General features: G+C 49.1%; 1 protein-coding gene across 1 annotated transcript; it reads right to left on the bottom strand.

Annotated features, from left to right (window-relative positions):
• Nucleotides 1-8,575: 8,575 nt before the first annotated feature.
• LOC125541580 lies at nucleotides 8,576-9,624 on the bottom strand. Its single transcript, XM_048704950.1, has one exon. It carries the CDS (start codon nucleotides 9,459-9,461, stop codon nucleotides 8,868-8,870), a length of 594 nt encoding a protein of 197 aa, XP_048560907.1. The 5' UTR covers nucleotides 9,462-9,624; the 3' UTR covers nucleotides 8,576-8,867.
• Between the last annotated feature and the right edge of the window lie 7,645 nt (nucleotides 9,625-17,269).

Raw genomic sequence — 17,269 nt, 5'->3', positions numbered from 1 at the left:
TGGCAATTGCGAAGAGCAGCGGCGAGACCGGATCGCCCTGCCTAAGACCTTTGGCGTGGAGGAACCGCCTGCCTAGTACTCCATTGACAATCACACGGGTATTGGCTGATTGGAGAAGCAGCGAAATCCACGTAATCCATCTCTGGCCGAAGCCCTTAGCTCTCAGAACCTCCATGAGGAAAGGCCAGGACAATGAATCAAACGATTTTGATATGTCGAGCTTGAGGAAGAGTCCCTTCTCCTTTCGGCCGCGCAGCTTGCGTTCCACTTGTCTAACGAGCAGAAAGTTGTCGTGAATGTTTCTCCCTTTGATGAAAGCGGACTGATTGATCTTGATGATTTCCAACATGCAGGGGCGAGCTCTCAAGGCAAGCAGTTTGTCAAAGAGCTTGGCGAAACTGTGCGAGAGACTAATAGGACGGTAATCTCCCACTTCCATGGCCTCTGGCTTCTTGGGGATTAGAATGATGTCTGCGCCATTAAGTTTGTAAAAACCTCTCCCGTTTCCAACAAACAGCTTCATGAGGGCAGCCATAATATCACCTTTAATAACTGGCCAGGCGATGTGGTAGAACACTCCGATGAACCCATCCGGGCCAGGTGCTCTGTCCGCCGGAATCTCGTTGATCACCTTCCAAACTTCCTCTTCTGTGAAAATGAGCTCTAGCTCATGCAGGTCATGACTTAGCATTTGCAGGTAGCTTAGATCCAGTGAGCCTCTTCTTGCGCCGGCCTTGCCAAGCAGGTTTTCAAAGGCCTCCGAGAACACCTCTTCTTTCCTAGATTGCTCGGTGATGAGTTCATCGCCCCGCTTGATGCAGGGGATGAAGTTCTTGGTTCGTCTCCCTTTCGCCACCGCTTGGAAAAGTTTGCTGTTAGCATCTCCATCCTCCAGCCAACGAATCCTAGACCTCTGTCTGTCGATTGTGCGCTCTAGGGAGGCCAGCCCTAGCAGCGCAAACTTAAGAGTTCGGCGCAGCCAAAGCTCCATCGGGGCTAGAGTCATGAGCTCTTGAGCTCTGTCCAACCAGGCGATCACCCAATTAGCAATCCTCATGCGCATTTTTATGTTTCCAGTTTTCTTCTGCCCCCACGATTGCAAGTAAGCTGCCGTGTTCCTGAAAAGCGCGTCCAACCTCTTAAACGGGTTGAAGATAGCATTGCTACAGACCCAAGCTTCCTGAATCGCCTCATGGAAACCGTCAAGTTTTGTCCATAGAGCTCAAAGTGAAAGCGATGCTTAGCTTGAAAGTTGTTGCTCGTGGAGAGATGTAAAGGAGCGTGATCCGAAGCGCTAGTAGATAGCGCTTGAAGCAGGTAGTCTGGGTGAGAGAGCTCCCAATCAACGAAAACGAGCAACCTATCAATCTTGGTGAATGTTGGCACATTTATCTCGTTAGACCAAGTAAAACGGCGTCCGTGCATGTAAAGCTCCTTGAGCTCATGGTCATCGACGAAATTTTGGAACTTGCTCATCATTGCTCTGTTGATGTTGTTATTACTCTTCTCCGCTCCCCTAAGGATCATGTTGAAATCACCGAGGCACATCCAAGGCCCTGGGCAAAGCAGCCTTCTATCATAAAGATCTTGCAGGAATTGAGTTTTCGGCATGTCTCCTTGTGGCGCGTATACCACCGAGATCCACCACTCATTGCCATCCAACTGGTGAACTTTGCCAGTCAGGAAGTTGGTGTCGAATTGGATGTTATCCACATACAACCGCGTAGTGTCCCATGCCAATAAGATACCTCCATGCGTTTCCTCAGCCGGCAAGTAAGCAAAGCCATCAAGGGATGGTCCTAAACATTGCATAACCATGAATTGATCTACAAGCTCAAGCTTAGTTTCTTGCAAGCAAACTAGGTTAACTCTTAAAGATGAAAGGAACTCCCTAACTACATTCCTCTTGGCCGGGTTGTTCAACCCTCTCACATTCCAGCAAATAATCTCCGGGTTGTGATCCATGGAAACGAATCAACCACACCCACACCCGGCGACATGCTCATAGCACGCCGATCGCTACCTCAGTCCGACGTGAAAGCTCCTCATTGGTTGGGACACACTTGCCGAATAACGCCGCTACGACCCTCACGTGTTGCTCTCTAAGTGGAGAGTCGAACAACTCTTGGAGTTCCTTGACTGCCTCGTCGTCCACCGTCATATCTTCAGGCACCAACCCAAGTGCACGCAGCAGCACACTCTCCACCTTATTGGACTTGGTGGTATTTGCTCCGGCGGATCTCTTGGTAGATCTAGTAGTGCGCTTGGGGGTAAATGGCTCCGCCTCAGGCTGAAGTGCCGACACTTCACGTAGCAATGGGGGGGGCAAGTTTTTTAACGATGTTGGAGCAGAATTTCTTCAGTCGCGTGTAGGCAATTGCTTCCCGAGCTGTCATCCCTTCCGTGGAGTCGACAAGCATGTTAGAGTCGAAAACTACCGGGACTGTAGTTAACTCCAGGCTCCTTTCACGCTCCAACTGCTCGGTCTGGCTGGGATGGGCGACGTTGCATGGGGTTGCCATTTCCACCAATTGGGTGGTTGCATGGATCACGTCCGTGCGTCCCATCCCTTATGTCTCCTCTGTCCTTGGGTCTCGTGCCTCCACTGAGCTTTGGGATTCCTTGCTTGTCGTCGTCCCGCAAGGCCTGATGTGGGATCCGGATGTTTCTTGTCCCTACCCGCTGGGATCCGCGCGCAGCGACGCGATTGGATCCGCGCTAAAGCAAACAGGGCTTCCACCAGCCGTGCGGGCATCTTCCTTGGCCTCTGTGCCAATCCGCACAACAGAGCATGAAGCTGTCTCGAGGGGGCGAACAGTCTGCTTTCCACCAGTGGCCCCGAAGCCGCAGCCCCAGCAAGAGATTGGGTGGTGACAACGGTGGCCAGCTCTTTTGACATGTTCTCTTCCGTCGCTATTGGCCGGTTTGAACCACCCACGACCGGGTCACTGCTCCCATCAGCGGTCACAACTGTCGCATCCACGGTAGGTGGGACGGCCACACGCTGATCCTGAGGCCCCACCGAGCCCTGGCGCGTGGGGCTTGGCACGTGCCGTGCCGCGACACCGCCGATTCCAGGGCTTCCACCGTTAGAATTCCTCCTCGAAGCGCTCAGGGGTCCCTCTTGCGTGGTTAATCGGTCAAAAGCAGAGACCCTGACAGATAGCCTGTCCCGGACAGGTAGTGCGGGCCCCGCTACCATCCCTCCCACCGATGAAGGCATCGGCAGAAGGCGCCAGTCGCCGCCGGCTAGCAGCCGAGCCGAAGGAACGTCGCCGTCGCGAGCCCTTGGCGTCGGCCCCGACCCTCTCGTGTCCCTGACACCAAACCTCCAAGGCCGACTGAGCGGTGCTGCCGCGCCACCACAACTTGCACCGATTCTCCCATCCGATGGCAAACCGCTTTGTCCGCTATCCGACGAGACACCCAAGAACAACGGCTCGTCCCTGCCGGCGAAGTCCGTGACCGAGTCCAGGTGGATCAGAATCTTATACTGAAGCAGAGATGGCTCCATCAACGACGCAGGCAAGCCTGGCTGGATAGCCAGCCATCGGAGAGAGGGGATGGCATCAGGGTCCGCCGTCCAGGCCGACAACCGGAACGCAGACAGGTCACGACGCGCGCTGGTCTCTGGTGGCACCATGTCCACCAAACAGGACGAGCCCAGCAGATGTTCAGCAACTCCCATATCCCAAGCATGCGGGGGAATACCCTCCAGAACCAGAGAAACCTTGAAACTGAGCACAGAGTGGACGGCTTGGGCTTGGCGGTTCCACTATCAGAAGGCTTTTTGAGGAATAAATACTGTTTCGTTTGCATCAGCTACATATCTCACGGGGAACTTGGGGCATTTACAGTCAATTTGTTTTGGCCAAAGTGAAGTGTATACCTGCTAATTACTGGAGTGAAATGCATAAAACCACCACAATAAAGTCATGATATGCCCAAAACTATCACTTTACAAATTGTGACAAAATGTGACACACACAATGTTTGACAATAGCAAAAATACACTAGAAAACAAAGCTAATTTATGTGGCGACTTTTCTAATTGGTCGGGCTCTTCAATCAAACCCAGTTGGCAAAAAAGGTGCCACTAGGGCATTGACTTGGTGGTATTCTTCTTTCTCTTCTCTCCCTTCCTGGCGAGCTTCCTCATTCGCGAGCCGGATCGGGCATGACTGCTGCCCCGTGAGGTACCCAGCTTGTTCGAGTCGGGGTGTTTCGGTCTTTTTTTTTAGAGTCAATTACACTGGTGGTGCTAGAACTTGCCGTAAATGGTCACTTTAGTGCTAAAATTTGTGATGTACATTGAAGTTGTGTAAAAACTTGGCTTGAACATGCAAATATAGTGCTAAACTGTATTTGCATACGCCGGGACCGGTGACGAGGCAAGCCAGCATGGCTTAGGGCCCACCGCCAGTGACTGCATGGTCAAAGGGGAACAGGTGGCGCGCTCTTTTTACAAAAAAAAGCTCGGATTTTTTTCCAGATGTAATGGCCACATATCTATAATAGAATGAAATGAAAAATATGCTGAAGTGACATTCGAACCAGTGCCCTGGGTCTAACAGGTGCGCGCAGCTAGCCAACATAGCAAGATAACATTTGATGTTGGGAATGGATACTAAACCTATATATATTTTGACTAAATAACGTAAACTAAAAAAATTAATTCGGGAAAAATAATACGGCCGTGGGATCTTTGAACCAGCGACCTGAGAGACACCAGCAGGAATGCCTACTAATACAAACAATGGAATTTTGAAGGCTAGAGAGGATATCAATCCTTATGTCTACAACAGAACGACTGCTGGGCTAAAACAGACTACAGTTAGTGTGGCCCATTTAAAACATGTTATTCTTTCTTTCTATTTTTCCAAATTTGAAAAAATATCTAAATTATAATTATACATACAATTGTATATATGTATTCATTTGGGAATCTACAGTCCAAGGGCACACTAGGCTCATATTGGTTTCCAAACATATATCTGTTTTTTAATACATATATATTTTTAGAAAACGCACAAACTTTAGTGAAATGCACGAACACTTTTAAGCAACATAAAACAAATTAAAACACGGTCACTTTTACATAAAACATGAAATTTATTAAAAACATGTATTTTTTACTTTTATTTTAATTTGATTAAATATACATATTTCCGAAAATTACTTTAATACTTTATTTAATATAAAAAATCTATTTTTTTTAAAATAATTTATAATTTAAATTGATTGTTTTTTAACTAATAGTGAGCATTTTTGTCTAATTTATTTTATTTATATGTATACAATTTATTTATTACTCCCTTCGGTCTATAATAAGTGTCACAAGTTTAAACTAAGGTTGAGCTAATCTTAATTCAAAATCACAACACTTATTTTGGATAGGAGGGTGTAGAATTTACATTTTTTATAAATTTCGAAAATGAAATAAAACTAACATAAATTGCAGGGCACGATCACGTTTTGATATAGACATATAAATTGACATGAGACTACACGGTCGTAAGTTTTTTCTCATTTGCGTATGCTGAAATGTCGTGAAGTGAGCTGTGGGCTGGTGGCTAGCCTTGCATGCTGAAACCTTGGTCGCTGGTTCTAATACCATGTTGTGCTAATTTTCATTTCATTTTATTATAAAATTTGTGAAGTATCATCCGATGCCACACATATAAATTACTGTACACCTGAGAAAAAAAATAAAATCCAAGGCCCCTTCACCATGCAGTCACCGACGATGGGCTCTAAGCCACGCTGGATTGCCTTGTCACTTGTTCCAGCGTATACAAACACGAGTATCACCGTATTTGCACGTCCAAGCCAAGTTTTTGCATCACTTCGATGTACTCCACAAGTTCTAGTACTAAAGTGACCGTTTGCGCCAAGTTCTAACATCACCGGTGTAATTAACTCTTTTTTTACTATGTCGTTGTGTTTTTCCTACAAATTTGTTGTTTTATGTCGTTTGTCGAATGCGATGCACATTGTCCTTCCTCTCGCTTTGCTTTGCAGGGGCTTCTTCGAGCTTACTCGGTGGCGCCGACTTTTTGCTTTTCGTAGCACCTTAGATTTGTGATCGGGTTCTGATTACCGTTGGCGGTGGCTTCTCCCCTTTTGTGCCGTGTCCTTTTTTTCCTTTTATATGCAGTTGTATTAGACCCGGTGCTCATTGGCATTGCTGCATTTCTCCGTCTTGCAGAATTGGACGACGTGTTTGCACCGGACTTCGCACACGTTCAAACAAATTCAAGACCAACAGATGAAGCGATGGTCACATCGCGTTGAAACCCCAAACAATTCCTCTCGAAACCACGTTTATTCCACAAAGATGGTTCGATTTAAAATGGTGTATGTAACAACTTTTGCGAAACCTTCTCAACATTTTACCATGGCCTCTAATTATCATCAAGTGACAACATGCCAAAGTTTCATACTTTTCGGACTTCATTTTTAATTTTTGAAATTTCAAAACAAATAAACTCCATGTTTGGAGTTGCGTCTTGGCACCCTCATAAATCTCGCTGGGAACTTGGAGCAGTTTAAGTCAATTTGTTTTGGCCAAAGTGAAGTGTATACCTGTGAATTACTTGAGTGAAATGCATAAAACCACCACAATAGTGTCATGGTATGCACAAAACTAACAATGTACAAATTCTGACAAAATGTGCCACACACAATGTTTAACAGTAGCAAAATACACTGGAAGACTGTGGTGACTTTTCTAATTGGTCGGGCCCTTTAATCAGACTGAGTTGGAAAAAAAGATGCAACGAGGGCATTGACTTGGTCTTCTTCTTCTTTCTTTTCTCTCTCTCCCCGGCGAGCTGCCTCATTCGCGAGCCGGATCGGGCATGACCGCTGCCCCATGAGGTACCCGGCTTGTTCGAGTCGGGGTGTTTCGGTCTTTTTTACTAAGTCGTTGCGTTTTTCCTTCAAATTTGTTGTTTTATGCCATTTGTCGAATGCGATGCACACTGTCCTTCCTCTCGCTTTGTTTTGCAGGGGCTTCTTCGAGCTTACTTGGTGTCGCCAACTTTTTGCTTTTCCTAGCACCTTAGATTTGTGTTCGTGCTCTGTTTACCGTTGGCGGTGGCTTCTCTCCTTTTGTGTCGTGTCCTTTTTTCCTCTTATATGCAGTTGTATTAGACCCAGTGCTCACTGGCATTGCTGCATTTCTCCGTCTTGCAGAATTGGATGACGTGTTGGCGCGGGGCTTCGCACGCTTTCAAACAAAATCAAGACCAATAGATGAAGTGATGGTCGCATCGCGTTCAAATCCCAATCGTTTCCTCTCGAAACCACGTTTATTCCACAAAGATGGTTCGATTTCAAACATTGTATGTAACAACTTTTGCGAAACCTTCTCAAAATTTTACCATGGCCTCTAATTATCATCAAGTGACAACATGCCAAAGTTTCATGCTCTTCGGACTTTGTTTTTAATTTTTGAAATTTAAAAACAAATAAACTCCATGTTTGGGTTCGGGTCTTGGCACCCTCATATATGGACTTCCCCCCTTGTATAATGCCTAAACACAGAATCAATTAACACAAATATGATTTTTCAACTCAATTTTGCCAAATTTTCATGCACATTCAAAATTTTATTATGTTCACTAAATTCTAGAAATGTACTCAATGATTAAATATAGCAAACGAACCCCGAAAGATGCCAAATTTTTACATGGATCATGTGATGATGCATCTTGAGTGTAAGAATAATAATTCAATGCCAACTGAAGCAGTGGTCACATTGCTTTCAAACCTCACTCGATCCCTCTTGAAACCACGTTTCTTCCCCGGAGATTGTCCAATTTCTAAGGAGTGTAGTCATACAATTTGGGAAACCTTAGCAATTTTTTACCACAGCCTGTATGTGTCATATGAGGGCACCCTGCCGGGTTTCATGCTTTTCAAACTTTGTTTGAATTTTTCAGAATTTAAAACCAACAAACTTCATTTTTAGAGTCCAGTCTTGGCACCCACATATTTAAAATTCCTTCTCTTTTCTTATATAAGGCCTAAATTATATGTACTAAGAAGACAAATATGATTTATCAACCCAAATTTACCAACTTTTTCATGCACTTGTAGTTGATTTTTTTTATATTCACTAAATATCTAGTGCCTAAAAGTTCGCTCAGTGCCTATGAAAGGAAATGGAGAGGGAGGTAGGGAAAAAATAAAATAAATAAATAATATAGAAAAGAACAGAGCATAAAAGAAAAAAAAGCCAAACAATGTACGAGAAGGAAAGAAACAAGAAAAAGGAGAGGGAAACGGAAAAGAAGTGTTTGCGGTCCTCGGCAAAGAGAAATGAGAAGGAAAATAGAAAAATAGAAAATAAATGTTTTTTGAGTGCATACAAAAGGCACTAGGCAAAGAGAAGTGTTTGCCAACTGCAAAGAAAAAGACACTAGCCAAAGAGTTCTTTGCCCAATGAAAGAAAATTACACTCGGCAAAGAGTTGTTTGCCGAGTGCAAAAAAACTGTACTTGGCAAAAGTCCCCAAAAAATGCACGCTTGATACCGGGCAAAGTTTCCGATTTCAATAGTGGTAGTTGAAGGATTATGTTTTAATCTCCTTTCGAAAAGAGTGTGTACCAAACCAAAGCACATCTCGTATCCAAAATGTACCAAAAGGAACACATTTAAGAACGAAAAGATTTGTCTAAAAAATAGAAATAACGACAGTAAATTGTCGTGCTAAAGCTAAAGCCAGTGTCGCCGGCTTCGAGTGATCAGCTTCTCTAACGACTATCACGACAGCCTACTGGTGTGGATGAGACGGGATGGCGCAATGGCAATGCATCAACGGCGAAGGTTGAAAGTAGTCATAATGAAGCGTCGGTGGCTCCCTAGGATTTGGCGGCCGGTTTGGTGGAATTGTCCGTGCCGGCGACTGCCTGCTTGATGATGGCAGGTATGATATCCATGATCTTGTCGAACTCCTTGTTCTTGGCGACCAGTCCTGCCGGCGCGGTGGGGTCGGCCTTGCACTCGTTGCAGCTCCACTTCCACTCCCAGTCCTTGGACTTCTCCACATCTTCATCCACCACCACGAAGTCCAGCACCGCCGTGAGCTGGGCGTCGGCTCCGGCGGCGTTCCCGCCAGCGGCTGGCTTAAACTTTGTCGCCGCCTCATCGAACCCCGCCGCGCAGCTGTCCATGCACCGCCACTGCGTCTTGCCGTTGGGGAGTTTGTCCCGCTCCGCTTTGGCCGCGGTAGCAGCCTCGGTGGCCGTCTTCGCGGCGGCGGCGACGGCGGCCTGGGCCAGCGTTTTCGCGTCCGTCGCGGTGCTGGACTTGAGGAGCTCCTCGCAGTCGCTCGGCTGCGGCGTCTTGGCGCAGGCCTCCTTGACGATGCTGCCACCATCGACCACGAAGGAAGCGGCCGAGACGAGGAGGACGAAGAAGATGATGAGGGAGCTGCGAGGTGTCGCGATCGCCATTGTCGCAGACTTTCGTCACGGAACGCAACGAGTTGAACAGCCAAACTTGCATGCATGCACGGAGGAAGGAGCCAAATTATAATAAGCTTATGCATGTATGTGTGGTCGAGAGCTGTCTTCTCCGTGTGGAAATCGGCATGTTCGTCTCATATGTGTGGCCACTCGCTTCCCTAGAAAAAACCAATGTGTGGCCACTGGGGCCTCCCATGCATGCACGCACGCGCACGCTTGTTCAACTGGGTTTCCCACTTGCCTGCTCGCTTTCCGTGCTTCCACTTAATCATACAGTTGTTTTTTTTTCTTTTCTTTCTAATCTAATCATCTTTCCCCTGATTTTAAAAAAATGAAGCCGGACTTTATTTTGTTTCAATCAAATCAAGCCACGTAGACGGGAGTATGGATGGGTACACGACGGGGAAGCAGGCAAGTCTCATCCGTTCAGCTGGGCCTTAGCATATGCCCCAAGCCGGAGATTAAGGCCGCGTTCGGCTCCTCTCTACTCCCTCCACTGCGCTCTCTTTAGCTTATTTTCAGGGAGCTGCTAAAACCGAGCTTCACAGTTTTATGGAGTTAATAATATTGAAGCGGAGTGGAGAGTTTCCAAACAAAGCCTAAGCCTACGCAAAATGAATCGGTCCGCTCTCATAAAATGTTTCATATTATACTTACTACTAGTAGAATGCCCGTGAATTGCCACGGGCATTTAGTTTAATATTTTTATCGCACCTATAATAAATACAATGCATATTGTACCTTCCATTTCTCTCCCTCCCCTTCTCACCCCCCTCTCTCTAGTCCCCCCCTCTCTCAAACTCTCTCTCTCTCACGCGCGCACACACACACACACACACACACACTCACTCACTCACTCTCCCCCCTCCCCTCCCCCCTCCTTCGTCCACAACTCAGAATTTAATTTTGGCTTAGCTTTATTTTTACTTACTGTTAACATTCGCTGGCTACAAAATATCCTAGAATCTTAAACATTAAGCTTTATACGGGATGAAGATAATTTTTTTAACTTCATCCTGGTTCATTTACTCAAGCACTCCTGGACAAATTTAATGGTTATATGGGTGAAGTTTTTAATCTGCTGCTAGACTTGACATGGGCATAGTGAATACAAAAAGATGTATGCAAGATCTCACATCCATACATATTCAAACAATTTTTTAATACAGAACGATGTATGTAAGATCTCACATCCATACATATCCAAACAATTTTTGTACATCCACACTCTACCAGCATAATGAAAGATGAGCAACTCTAGTTGAGAGTTCAAAACCGACTGACACAAGCAGATATTACCTCCAAACTGAAGTCTGGATTTGGACAACACTGAAAGAGATATTAGTGGCTACATTCACCACGTAGATGACAATATCACATTGTGATATCCTCAGTGATCACAGTAAAGCTAAAACAAAAATTGCTGAAGATTAAGCTTCCAACTTTATTCGACCACAATGATTACAATAATAACAATTTTTAGAAAGCTTACCAAATCACTACATCATGAAAGCACAGATGAAACATGCGATAAAATAGTACTGAAAGACATGTACGCAACAATTTCTTAAAGCTTGATCGTTGCAAAGTGAAAAATACATTGCAAGAGCTAACCTTGCCTAGCCCAGCAAGAGTCAAAGCAAGAAGCCCTAGACATTTGGTCCATGCCTGACAGCTCCCACTGACACAAAACACTTGCAGGTTGTTGTTGCCGCTTAGTGTTTTCTTCTCCTTTCCTCTATTGATGCCACCTCCCAATCAAATCAACAGCTGAGTTGATTACACATCCGAACACTTCTCTTTGTCCTGTCAAGAAACCATGGATGGCGCGTTGGAAAAACACAATAGAATGCCTGACCGTTGCCATGCCCAATTTGACTTTTAAATTTACTGTTTGTACATGTATAAACATCATTTTGTTGTATAAAACTCAATGGATTTTCAGTCCCTTCCCAAGACATCGCCTCAGGACCCTTCATGGATTGTTTTTGAACATTGTCAGAATGCATATACAACATCGACGTGACAAAACTGGGAAAACAGCAGAATGCTAGCCTTTGCACAAAGGAACACCAACCAAGAAAGAGAAATACATTCAAGACTGACGTACACCTTAAACTTGACACTAACGCCCACCACCTGCCTACGACACCACCACAGCAACCACAAAAGGAAAAAAAATGACGGATCACCTCCTCACCCGACCTTGAAGCGGCTCCACTACTGATATGCAACTTTGTGGACCTCCAAAGTGGCTCACCGAAGGCGAAGCAATTTTGAACATTCGTACAGAGCAATACATAAAAAGTAAAATCCAGTAAATCACCTCCCCCCTCTCCCTCTCGTTCCAACATTGCAACCCCTCTCTTCAAAACTCTTGTCCAATTGCTCAGCACCCATGTCTAGTAAAATAATAGTTGTATTCCAATAAAATAAACCATTTTTGTGCAGTTCCATCTAGACCTTCTGTCTATGGTACGAAGTACTCAACTTTGATACTTAGTTACATGTTTCATAATGGCAATGATTCAAAGAGAGTGTTCTCTCTTCGCCGTGTACCTCTAGTACGCACACATCATCATGCATGAAAGACAATCCATTAGAAGGATCCAAGTGGCAAGGTTTGACTTATAAATAATAAATGTAAAAACCTTATTGCAATCAGTTAGATACCTGCAGCATTATTACTACACATTCACATTAATGGTTAAGTTACAAAATAAAGTCCTACCCTTCTGAATGCTACTATTCTTTATTCTTAATTAACACCATAGATGAATGAATATTTGTGGCATTGTTGTGGTAATGCAAAGACATGTAAAAGGAGTTAAGAAAAGAGGAATCACTCCATGAATTTATGCAGCCATGAAAAGACATCAGTGTCATAGCAAAGGATAATACAATGAATTTCTACAATAATAGCCAAAAACTATGATCTGCTCCTCACAATTTATCCTAGTTAGCGTTTTGACCACTACCTTAAAATACAGCAGCATTGATGCACACCACTTAACCAGGGGATTAAATCTCTAAAAAAATGTGACATCCATGTAGATCATTTCAAACTATCATGAATTCACCTAATTATCAGGAAAGTAAGTACGTAGCTATGTGTCAGCGTTCTGGGAACGGGGTCCCTAGACTTGCCTGCCTGCGGCCCACGGCGTGGCTCTGCAAGTGGGCCTGTACGACCCATCTTCACCAACAAGCATTCAAGACCCTCGCGAGGGGCCAAGCCTCGCGAGGTGGACGACACAAGACCTCCTCGGGAGCGGCCTCATCAGGCTGGCTCACGAGGGGCGGAGAGATCAAGGCAAGGCAAACCTCGCGAGGTTCCAATGAGGCGGGCGCCAGCGCGCACAGTGTCCTTATTTCCTCTTTGGTGCTAAGGAGGCAAGCGCAGGCGAGGAGTACCGAGGCGTCAAGCAAAGGTTTCCATATCGGTGCAACGAGACCAAGACTAGCAGGTCGGCAAGACAGAAGTCACCATGGAGCCCAAGGCGGCGTCACCACCAGAGCCTTTGACAGACGAAGACTGCTTTTATCAGGATAACTTGTACTAGCTGTCCCCTTTCAAATTGGCCATTGTTGGCTCTCTTCCTGCTCAATATTTGAGGAAAGGACAAGAGCCTCTATAAATAGGATTAGCCACCACAGTAGGAGTCAACGAAAATAGAGCCTCAACCATCTCATCCTGGACTAGATCCAATCCATCCACACACCCACCAAGCACAAGAACACCTTGCCTCAGGAGGCTGTTTCTCCCTTTGTACTGTTCATCCTCAGTCCGAGAGGAAATCCACTACACCACACTGGAGTAGAGTATTACACCACAATGGTGGCCTGAACCAGTATAAATCTTGTGTCTCTTGTGTTGCGAGTTCGTCGAGCTAGGCTAGAGATCGTGGCGAGGTTGTGGGCGTGATTCGGTAGGGAAAGATTTTCGTGCGCACCCCAGTGTTTGAACCTTAAGGGTTTTACCGGAACCCGAAATCCAACAATTTGGCGCGCCGGGTAGGGGTGCGCCGAAACCTTTTTCTTCATCGACCCACGCTTCGTCACTCCACCAAGCTCATGGCCGACGCTCGCCGGACTCGCGCAGAGCGCCGGGCCGCACTCGCCGCCCGTGTTGCTCAGATAGCCCCAATAGGCGGGCCTCCCTGTCGTTCTCCGTCACCCGCCGCTAACGCCGTCACCGGTCCGGCGGCAAACGAGCAGCAAGCCATTTCGCTGCATCCCTCCATGCGCCGTGACGGCCACACCGTCGCCCCGTTGCTGACTCCGGCCGGCTCGTCATCTCACGCTCGCCACACACCCATGGATGCGCAGGCCACGCTGCTCATGGCACGCGAGCTTCTGCGCTACCGTCCAGTCGACGACCTCTATGAGGACTGGCTGGACAGCATCGCCGAGCTCGTCAGCGCCGCGGGAGGCTCTCCTGCACCATCCTTCTCGCTACCTCACCCGCCCCCAGCTGCGGGCGGCGTGGCTCATAGAGCGCCTCCGCCTCCTCTGCAATAAGATGGCACCCTTGCGCCGAGGCGTGCGGCTCAGGGAGCACCTTAGCCTCCCCCGCGTCAAGACGGCGTCCTCGCTCCAAGATGTGCAGCCCAGCGGCGCGACCCACCGCGCCATGTGCCAGCGCACGAAGAAAGAAGTTGCCAAGAGATTCCCCGTCCACAAGGAAACGCTCCACTACTCCCAGCTCCGCTACGCCAGGATTGCTTGCTGCGACAGGGCCATGCGCCGCGTGCTGCGGCGACGTAGGGGCACCACGACCAAGCTCTGCCTCCACGATGACCCGCGGTGGCCACGGCGGGCTGCCGCGCCTTCACCCCCGAGCTGTGTAGTGTCGCCTGGCCAGGAAAGTTCAAGCTAGACCAGCCTGCGCGCTACGACGGCACCTCCGACCCCGCGGAGTTCCTGCAGCTCTACGAGCTGAGTATCAAGGCGGCCAACGGCGATGAGAAAGTCATGGCGAACTAGTTCCCCATGGCTCTCAAGGATGGCGCACGCTCGTGGCTCCTGAACCTACCTCCAGGCTCCATCTCTTCCTAGAACGAGATGCGTGACCATTTCATTGCCAACTTCCAGAGCACTCGCGACCGCCCCCCGGCCGTGGGTGACCTGCGCCGCATCAAGCAACAACCAGGGGAAACCCTCCAGAAGTACATATAGTGCTTCAACAACGTTCGTCTCAAGATCCCCAAGCTGACGGACGAGGCCATCATCTCTGCGTTCTCCGATGGCGTCCGCGACGTCAAGATGAAGGAGGAGCTCGCCATCCACGAGGACCTATGCACATCCCTGGAGCTGTTCAACCGGACAACCAAGTGCGCGAGGGCTGAGGAAGGGCGCCTTTCCCTTCTCGAGCTCCCGGCTGCCGACCTAGAGGAGAAGAAAGCCAAGGCCAAGGACGTGAAGCACAAGGGAGCGGCCGTACTCATGGCAGAGCCAGACACGAAGTGCGGTAGGGACCAGCCTGAGTCATCCAAGAGCAGTCGACCGTTCTGCGCCTTTCACAACGAACATAACCACAACACCAACGATTGTCAAGAGCTCAGGGCCATTTGCGACGGACGCTTTGGTCGATGCCCCAAGCGCAACGACCGAGGCTACGACCGAGGAGGAGGACATGGCGGAGGACGCTGGGACGACCGGGGCCCACGCTAGGAGTGGCGCGACCGGCCTCGTGAGGACCACTGGCAGGATCAGCGTCACGAGGGTGCCTAGAGGGATCAGCCTCGCGAGGACCGTCCTTAGGGCAACGCTGGGCTTCCTCCACTGCCGCCACCATCAAGAAGGAATGACGACCACCATCAAGACGAGGGCGCTGGGGGGCTTCCAGGAGCCGCGTGCTATCGCCTGCATCTTGGGCGGAGCTCAAGCCCCAGCCTCACAGCGTATCTTCAAGCAGTTTGCTCGCGAGGTGAACGCAGTCCTCCCCAAGCTTGAGGCTACTCGTCCGCTCAGGTGGTCCAGGTGCGCTATTACCTTGAGCTCGGCAGAGCAGCTCAAGTGTGCGGCCACCACTGGCGCTCTCCCGATGCTCTGTTCACCCGTCATCAACAACGTGCAGGTCACCAAGACTCTCATCGACGACGGCGTAGGGCTTAACGTCCTGTCCGTCGAGATGTTCGACAACCTTCAAGTGCCCTACGATCAGCTTCAGCCTACCAAGCCTTTCTAAGGAGTGACCGATAGCTCCACCACCCCGATAGGGCAGGTCCGCCTCCCAGTCACCTTCGGACAGTGCGACAACTACCGCACTGAGCTCATCGACTTTGACGTCGTCCACATCCGTCTTCCGTACAATACCATCCTCGGGTATCCAGCCCTGGCTAAGTTCATGGCAGTGACCCACCACAGCTACAACGTCCTAAAGATGCTAGGAAGCGGCGACATCATCACAGTCCCCTGCGAAGAAAGAGACGCAGTGTGCTCCCTCGAGCGTGCCTTCCAAGATGCAGCAATCGACGACCCCGACAGCAAGGGCGAGTACCCTCCTGAGGCCATCCCCAATAAGAAGAAGCAGTTACTCTGTGCTGGGCCTCAGGAGAACGGCGCCGCAAGTGGCGCCATGTCAGGATCAGCGCCCGCACCTGGGCGCCTCCCTCCGTCGCATAGGAAGGCGCGCCCGGCGCCCTCCTTGGGCAGGGCTCGGGGGCTCTCTTCTGGAGGGCCTCAGACCTTGCCAACATTACGAGGGAGGCGCTCGGGCACCATTTGGAGGCATGCTTCGTGGCACATTTCCCTCAGGAGGACAGAGGGCGAGGAGCGCCCAACGCTCAGGAGTTCATTACCAAGACCACTCAGGAACTTCAGGATGCGAGGGCCATGCACGGCGATCACCGCTCACCTGGCGCTGCTCCCCACCCCGACGAGGGTGGTGAGCTATCGTCTGCATCGACATCCCAGGGCTCAACAGGGCCGCGTCTCAGGAGCGCTTCTAGCCTTCGCGTGCTGGATGCTGCGAGGGTCCACCTCACAACTACGTTCGCATGCCGTTGGGCCTGCCGAGCGTGGCTGCTGCCTTCCAGTGCCACCTGCGGAGCGTCATGGTAGGTCAGGAGGCCAGGCACCACGCAGTCCTGGCGGAGATGGAAACGGTCCTCAAGGAACCGCCTGGACCCCCAGAGCCTCCCGAGGCTCAGGGCCCCGGCGACTCGTGAGGAGCAACCCCTTCGCCGCGTACCTTCAGCTGCCCCAACACTCCTTCATCAACAGAATCATGAGACATTTTCCAAGTTTATTTAGCTGGGAGCGCCCTCAGGGCTGCATCATTACCAGGCCGCGTGGGTCCGTCCCTGTGGCATGTATCCCTTCTTGTTTATGTCTTTAGCTTACCTTCCTGGGGGCGCCCCTCGGGCTGCATCATCCCCAAGCCGCTCGGGCCTGACCCAGTGGCATGTTTGCTTTCCATGCTTAACCTATCTATGACTATCACCTGCTTAATCGTCACCTACCACGGGAGCCGCGCGTCGACCGTCTTTCTTCAGAACCCTTCGCGTGAGAGGGTTAGGCACGGCGTCGGTGCTCGGGCCCGTCCATGCAGCGTCGATAAATCCAACGGCTGAGCTCTGTCTGGCGGGACGGTCCCGTTCACATCACCTCCTGGGGCCGTTGGTGCTTGACCTTATCACGCGATAACCTCAGGAGATTCGTTTGACGCAGGTTGTCTAACCACCTCGCAGGACCACCACAGCAAACAAGAATCAAGACCAGGTGCAACCCTCCTTGAGGTAGGGCCTCGTGAGTTCCGCGCTGGCTCACGAGTGCCCAGACACACCTCGTCT

Source organism: Triticum urartu, chromosome 2, assembly GCF_003073215.2.
Source record: "Triticum urartu cultivar G1812 chromosome 2, Tu2.1, whole genome shotgun sequence".
Lineage (NCBI taxonomy): Eukaryota > Viridiplantae > Streptophyta > Magnoliopsida > Poales > Poaceae > Triticum > Triticum urartu.
The sequence above is the reverse complement of the archived record's forward strand: the minus strand, read 5'-3'. Positions and strand labels throughout refer to the sequence as shown.

Coding starts and splice junctions, on each gene's coding strand:
- LOC125541580 (XM_048704950.1), bottom strand. CDS start 9,461: ATGGCGATCGCGACACCTCGCAGCTCCCTCATCATCTTCTTCGTCCTC.